This window comes from Musa acuminata, chromosome BXJ3-11, assembly GCF_036884655.1.
Source record: "Musa acuminata AAA Group cultivar baxijiao chromosome BXJ3-11, Cavendish_Baxijiao_AAA, whole genome shotgun sequence".
Lineage (NCBI taxonomy): Eukaryota > Viridiplantae > Streptophyta > Magnoliopsida > Zingiberales > Musaceae > Musa > Musa acuminata.
In genome coordinates this window covers 22,991,674-22,999,288 of record NC_088359.1, presented here as the reverse complement: position 1 = coordinate 22,999,288, position 7,615 = coordinate 22,991,674, and the positions used below count along the sequence as shown (strand labels likewise).

Genomic DNA, 7,615 nt, shown 5'->3' with positions numbered 1-7,615 from the left:
GTTGCAGTGAACATTTACATCTGGAAGACCAGTCAAACCGAGCATTTGCAACTCGCAGAAGAAACAGGAGCAATTCACTTTATGGAACTTTTGTCGGTAATAGCTGATGACAATATACCATATCGGAGCTATCTCAGTGACCTGATGTAACTCCCCAGTAATTAAATTCAGAAAAATTGGATTAAAAATAGAATAGGTTGGGTATTCATTTCCTTTTTGAATGGATTTTGATTTGAAATTATTTTTTAAATAGATTTTGAATACTGATCTAACTCGAAATAAATAAAATTAAATGTTTAATTATTAAATTCGAGATTCTACTCCCAATCCCCACCTCTCTTTTTAAGAATTTATAGAGTTCACTCTCTCTTCATCAATACAAAAGTAGGTTCTCGTCCACAGGAAGAGTCACAAGGTGATCTACGAGAAAATTAATTTTTCTTGTTCTTCAATTTATTTGTTATAATATTTTTCATTACAAAGTTGTGAAGTTAAGTATATTATTTTTGGAATTTTAGACAGCTTATGCAGATTTTTTAGATTTAAATACATTGGACCTATGTTTTATTAGTTACTAAAAAATAAGTTTGAAGATGTTAGCTAACTCAGCTAGTAAAAATTTTAACAATATATTACAAGGCTCTAAGCTCGAATCTTGTCTTCGTCATTTATCTTTTGCCCCAAAAATAGTTTTGGATAAAAATAAAATTTTCTTTTATTTGCTCTGATAGATCATACATGAAACAATTTGGTAAGTTCTTACTAGAATTATTTACAATTTATCAAATTTTTAGTTTGGAAACAAGATTTTTTTGTTGGGAAAATAATTTTAATTTATTAGCAATCCATTTAGATTATTTAATCTTGTATTATGAAATTTTTTTGAATGTTTCAAATATCTGTATTTATAATTTTTTTATGATTAAACCTGTTATTGTGAATTTTTAAGGTTTCTACCAAAATGGGAAGAAAAAAAAAACAGATTGATTCAATTTGACTGAGGGACTGATCTAATCCGAGTCAGGCTGACCGGCCGAACCAGACCAACCCATCCCAGGACACACGCTCGGCCTTGGCACGGACCGAGCACAGAGCACCTGGCCATGAGGCCTTGGCTCAAAGCTTAGCCCATTTTTCGCTCCATTGGGCGCCCAGACCGGCCTGTGGTTGAGTTCTTCTCAAGTATGCGTTGGGAGGCTCGACGCAGGCCAGAACCAAAAGCCTACGCTTGACGCTGCAGCCCAGCCCGCCGCCTTCCCTGCCCCGAGGCCTTTGTGAACCGTGAAGGGCCGACCTAACGCTGTGCTGAGCCCGGCCCGAGCCTATTAGCCCCAATCTTAGCTCGGATCTGAGCCAGGCTACAATCAATAGGTTGCGCCTTATGTGTCGTCCAACCCGTTACCCGTTATGGCTCGGCCTGAGCTCCTGAAATTGATCGAACCAGCCTGGATTGACGGATTCGGGCCGGTCCAGTGTGATCCTGACCGATCCTGGTTCAAATATATTTGACCTAAATTAAATCTAATCAAATTCAAATTAGATCAGGATTTCAAACTACTTAAATAAAACATTGAGACTGGTTCAATTAGATTATGATTGAGATTCTAATCGATTGGACTGATTCAATTAGTATTTATATTGATTGAGGGTTCATCAAGAAATTACTCCTCATGTTACTAATGTTGATTAGTTTTTGACGAGTTTTATGAATTTACATGGTAACATTATACCAATAACATGTCATAAAATTATATATGGTGCAAGAATAATTATTATAATAATAAATAATTTTAGGGTAAGATTAATATTTTTTATTATTTAGTACGGCAAAAGGTTTTAAATTGAGAACCTAAGTCATAAATTGTGTTATACTTACTAGGGTCAAAATTTGGAAAAACAAAAAGGTATATAATTAGGGTTTTCTGCTTAATCCGGCTCGCTTGATACCATGAGCAATAATACAGACACAAGTTGAGATGCTTCAATTGCCAAAAAAATGAATAGGAATCATGATTCTAATAAATCAATCAATAAATACATCAACTCATTTCTAGTATCATCAATAATGTCCAATATTAAATTAATAGTACATTTGACATCTAACATGGCCATTTTTTAAGGGGAGAAATCAATGTGTGGCGTGCACGAAGACAAGATCGTGCACCTACCGCATCATATATCGATGCATGTTTCACCAACGCCACTTGGAAAGCAGCAGCAAGAAGATCCTATGGCATGCGATGTTTGATCGATTAAGATTCGCAATCAACATCCTTCGCCGAAACCCGTTTCTTAAACTTGGACCAATGCGAGCCGCAACCATGAGTCAATTAGGGATGCATGCGATCTCATTAAGTTCACATTTGGTCAATGATTTCTCCTTCTATGCTACCGGGTCAGAAATGTAATGGGCACGAGCTCCAAGAGACGAGGAGACTACGTGTGCGCACGTGCTTGCAGACGAAACTCAAGCCACCCGCTGCCTCATGTAATTGATGCGACCCGAATCCGACATATTCGGATCCTCTCTCTCACACACACTTTGGCTACAAAGATGATGTACGTTGCCCAAACTCCACCACCCACACAACCCCCCACCCCCCCCTTCTCTCTCCGTCATCCCCTCTCACCTCAACATGTACCCACCTCTCTAACTCCCTCTCCCTCTCCCTCTTTTTCCTGCCATCCTTCCACCTCACCACTCCTTTGATCTTGTCAACGGTCAACATGGCTGGCACCACCCTCTTCCTCCATATATATATATATATGGCACATTTCCCCTCCCCACCAACCACGAATAGAGCAAACCAATCTCCTCTCCAATTCTATATCAAATTTATTTATGTACCTCTCTTCCTTCTCTTCTTCTTTATATTGTTAACTCCATCCATCCTTTCTCTCAGTCTCTCATCTCTTCCTCCTCCCGTTGCATTATTACAACATGAGCTCCGTGTCGCGAGAGATCAATGGCTCCCGCCCTGCGCCTCTGAAGATCCACAAGGACTCCCACCTCATCCACAAGGCTTCCTCATCCTCCTCCTCTTCTTCCTCCACCTCCACCTCCACCACCACCACCACCACCTCCTCTCACCAGCAGCAGCGCCACCACCCGGTCATCATCTACACCCACTCGCCCAAGGTCATCCACACGCAGGCTCGCGACTTCATGGCCCTCGTCCAGAAGCTCACTGGCCTCTCCCGTTCCGCCGCCGATGACGACTCGTCCTCCCTCCCTCCTGCGCCCTCACAATCGAAGACCTCACGCAAACACAAGGACGATAACCGGGCTGCCGCATCTGCTTCTGATGACTCTTCCTCTTCATCGGAGAATTGCATCAGCTTCGGGGGCGACGTGCATGTCAGCTGTTCGTCGCTGGCTACTGTCGGTGCCATATCTCCGATCTCCTTGGAGCAGCTCCCGCCGCTGAATCCTTTCTTGTCGGAGATGCCGCTGTTCACTCCCAACTCCTCCGATATCTTTTGCTCGTCGAGGTCATTCTACAGATATCCGGATCCTTCGCTGTTCTCTCCATCCGTGCCCAACATGGACAACGCTATCTCGCCTTCCGTCATGGACGCCCCGAACACGTATCACGAATATTGAAATCTTGGCAAATAAGCAAGACGATGCTCACAGATAGAGAATAACTCTCTCTCTCTCAGCTCTTAGTTCTTCTTTTTCTTTCCTTTTTATCAGTTCATTCGTCCAGCTCAGGCAGCTAATTAAGCTTGCCCAAAGTTAGCAAAAAGATTTAATTAATTCTTTGCAAAAATAGTTGAGGAAGAGAATTAAAACTTCGTTAATAACAACATTCAATTAATTCTTTGGCACATTAGGAGGCTTAGATGTCTAAGTCATTGTTTCTTTCCTTACTATGTTTACCTACCTATAATTCATCATGTTCGTTGGATAGTACATGTTCTTCTTGCATGGCCTCTTGAAGGCCTCCTATTTAACAAAATGACTTCAATCTTTATCGTAACATTACGTCCATGACTTCATGGTGATGCTGTTATTCCAATCTCGAATCACGACTGTGCTTATTCTTAAAGCCATTATTGTCATAAGATATGATGAAAGGGCACGATGATCATCAGCTCTGTAACTTACAGTTTGGATAAAATAATGACTATCGTTTGAAGTTAATATTGATGAACATGTACTGGCCTTGGCATGTACCAAGCATTAAATAAAAGCACTTCAGATGGTTCTCGATTTGCAAATGGAACACCAAAGTACTGCTTAGTCATGTAGCTTATAAATTATGGACAGTTCAGTTCACAATTTTAATTTGAATCGAGTTTGGGTTGGGCACTATGATCATAATATAAAATATAACTAGTGAGCTTGCAGCCATTATGATGTCTTGATATATCCTACATATTAGTGGGGCCTGATAAAGATTTTAATTAAGGTAGGAAATAATTTATTATATTTTAGGTTTCGAATATTCCCTCTCACGAACAATTTGATTTAGGATTAAGAATATAACTCAAGTATTTATGAAACACCATATGTAATAAATAAGAAATTCGATTAAATCAGAAGATTTTTCATCTTCTATTCCACCGTACTGTCACTGTTAGCTGCGTTTCTTATTCTCGGTAATTCATATCAAATCAAATAGTTAAGTTAGAAATTAATTTTTTTCTTACTTATCATTATAATTTAAGAAATATTAATCTATTTCCTATTACGAATTAGGAAATAACTATTAAGTATTTCAGTGACAACATATTAAATAGAAATAATTTATATTAAATAAATATAAAAATTAAAATAAATTTCTTTTAATGGGGGCTCATCTCCTCTTATTTAAGGGAAGAGATTTCTCTCATTCGTTCCTCACCTAGCCGAGCCCAATAAAAGATGGAACGATAGTTATACCATACTAACGAAGGGTAGGTTTCCCTACGTTTCTTGAAAATAAATGTTTTTATTTTTATTTTGATTCTTTAAATATTGAAAGTTTTGTAGTTTAAAAATATTTATCAATTCTTTAAATGTCAAAATTTTTATTATTGTATTAAAATCTATTAGCTGAAGTTTTTATAATGTTCTTTGATTCCTACTTAAAATTTTTATTTTTAGATTTAAATATGTTAAAAATTTACATGTTTTATGTATTAAATATATGATATTTTCTAGCAGTTTATCTTGAATCTTATTTGAATTAAAATTTCTATTAGATTAAAATATGTTATTTAAAATTTTTGATATTCTTAGATCTGAAATTTAAAATATGCTATTCTGAATGATTTAAAATTTATTTGACTAGAATATGTTGAAATTATACGAAAGTATGATTTATAATTCTTATTGAATTTAGAAGGTTATTTCCTTGTATTAAATCTTATCTCCTAATCTTATCTTTTAATATTTTATTATGTTTTTTTAGTTTATATAATTACTAATAAATATATGTTATGGTATAAAATTAGATATGAATTGGATTGAAATTGCTCAAAAGCCAAGTCCAACCCATATGTCAGGCCACAACCAACTGGCCAGGCCCAGTCAGTAGACTAAGCCCAGCTCATAGGCCAGGCCCAACTCACAGATCAGGCCTTGACCCGTAGGCTAACATATCCATGGGCGGTCACATGCGACACATATGATTAGTCCATGGGCTAAGGCTGAGCTAACCTGGTGTGATGAATGCCTAGTCATGTGTAATACACATAACTAGTATATGGACTGGCCTAATCTAGCCCAATATTATTGTTAGATTTGAGTCTAAATATTGATTGAACTAAACTAGGCTTGATTAGTCTAGATCGATTCAGGGTGATTCCAAATTGATTGACTTATTCAAGTCAATTGAACTTAAATTGAACATAATATAGTCCAAATTATACTAGTTTAGGGTGATTCCTGACCAGTTAAATGAGGATTAAAATCAATTCAGTTAGGTTCTAGTAAATCAAGTTCAATTTCAAGCCAATTGAGGGCTAATTTATATTATTTGATATTGATGATATTTGAAGGAGATGTTTTAAATATGTTATTTCATCTTGATATAGATATAACTAGTGTGAGATTATGTTATTTTCCTGCCAAGGGCATGTTAGGATCGGAGCGGCACTAAGAGGGGGGGGTGAATTAGTGCAGCGGATTAAAACTTCGGTTTTAGAAAATCTTTCGTACGATAAAAATAATGTTTCGTTTGAAACCGTTTCAATTGCGTTGAAAGCGTACGTAATAAGATGAGGACAGTGAACTTAGCAAAGTAAAGGTTTGCAGAAAGATAAATGCAAACCCTAATTAACGTGCTAACTACGAATTTAAAGATATTTTCTAAGCTATTACAAAGTCCGTAAGTCAAGACTTCTTCCGGCGAGCTTCCGGCGAACTTCCGACAGTCTTCCGATAAACTCTCGGAAACCATTCTGCGGACTCCTGACAAGCTCCTAGACTTCACGATTTAATCTTGGCGAGTTCCAATGAGCTTCTACGGTAAGCTCCGATCTTTCTCGGTGAGCTCCGCGAACTTCCAATGAACCTTCCGGCGAGCTTTCGAAAAACCCTTCGGCAAGCTCCCTACTCATTCTCGGCTAGTTCCAGTAGCATTCCCGACGAACCTTCGGACTTCCGTCGAACTCTCGAACTCCCAACGAATCCTTCGCGCTTGACTCCAGCACTTTGTTTCGCTTTATGTCTTCATCGTTATCGTAGTTAATCCTGCACACACAAACCAAAACTTAACTCCGATCTAGACAATTATTACAACGCGAATTGACATTCTGTTGCCCGACACGTCATTGGTTAGCGCTTCGTCTGATTCTTCGGTGCATCGTCCTCTCTTGCGGCTTGTTGCCCAATCGGCGGTTGACCTCCGTAACCCCGATATCCTTGGTGCAATTTCGCTTTCCTTGGCCCGATGCTCGACGTCCGAAGCATTCAGCCATCCAATATCCTAACGTGATCTCTTCCGGCGCAATGTCAATTCCTCCTGCGTCAACTGTCTAAACCTGATTGAGTAGACCTACATCGCTCAAAATGTAGTTTAAATCATAAACACATATCAAGTGGTTTCATCATCAAAATACGAGATTCAACAATCTCCCCCTTTTTGATGATGACAACCACTTGATGACGGAGTTAACCTTAACTCCCGGAGTTTAAACAAACTCCCCCTATCAATATGCCATATTGATAGAACCTTGAATTCAAGTCATTGCAATATTCATCATGAATACTTGTAACACATCATCATGAACATATGCATAAACTTATGCATATCATGTCATCAACATACTTCTCCCCCTTTGTCATCAACAAAAAGGAGAAGTACAACTATTCTTTGTGTTTGTAATATAAGTTCAACTCATTGCATGAAAAACATAATATTAAGTTTTATCATCATGCAGTTTTGAAGCTAGAAAATTTAGCAAGTAATGCATCATGCTTAGGACATTCAAGCTATCAAGTTTTAGATATGCAAGTTTTACAGCATACAAGATAGCACTTTTGGTAATGTTCAAGATAGTAAGTTCTACATCATGCAAGCTAGCAATATTGAGATGTTCAAGAAAGCAACTCTTGCTTCTTGAAATATGCAAATTTGTCAAGTTTTGCTAGATGTGCAAGTTAGCATTTTTGCCTCTTAAGATA

At 37.8% G+C, this 7,615-nt stretch overlaps 1 protein-coding gene across 1 annotated transcript; it reads left to right on the top strand.

Moving 5' to 3' along the window:
• Positions 1 to 2,797: 2,797 nt before the first annotated feature.
• Positions 2,798 to 3,980, top strand: LOC135652610 (VQ motif-containing protein 8, chloroplastic-like). Its single transcript, XM_065173667.1, has one exon. It carries the CDS (start codon positions 2,942 to 2,944, stop codon positions 3,602 to 3,604), a length of 663 nt encoding a protein of 220 aa, XP_065029739.1. The 5' UTR covers positions 2,798 to 2,941; the 3' UTR covers positions 3,605 to 3,980.
• The last annotated feature ends 3,635 nt before the right edge of the window (positions 3,981 to 7,615 follow it).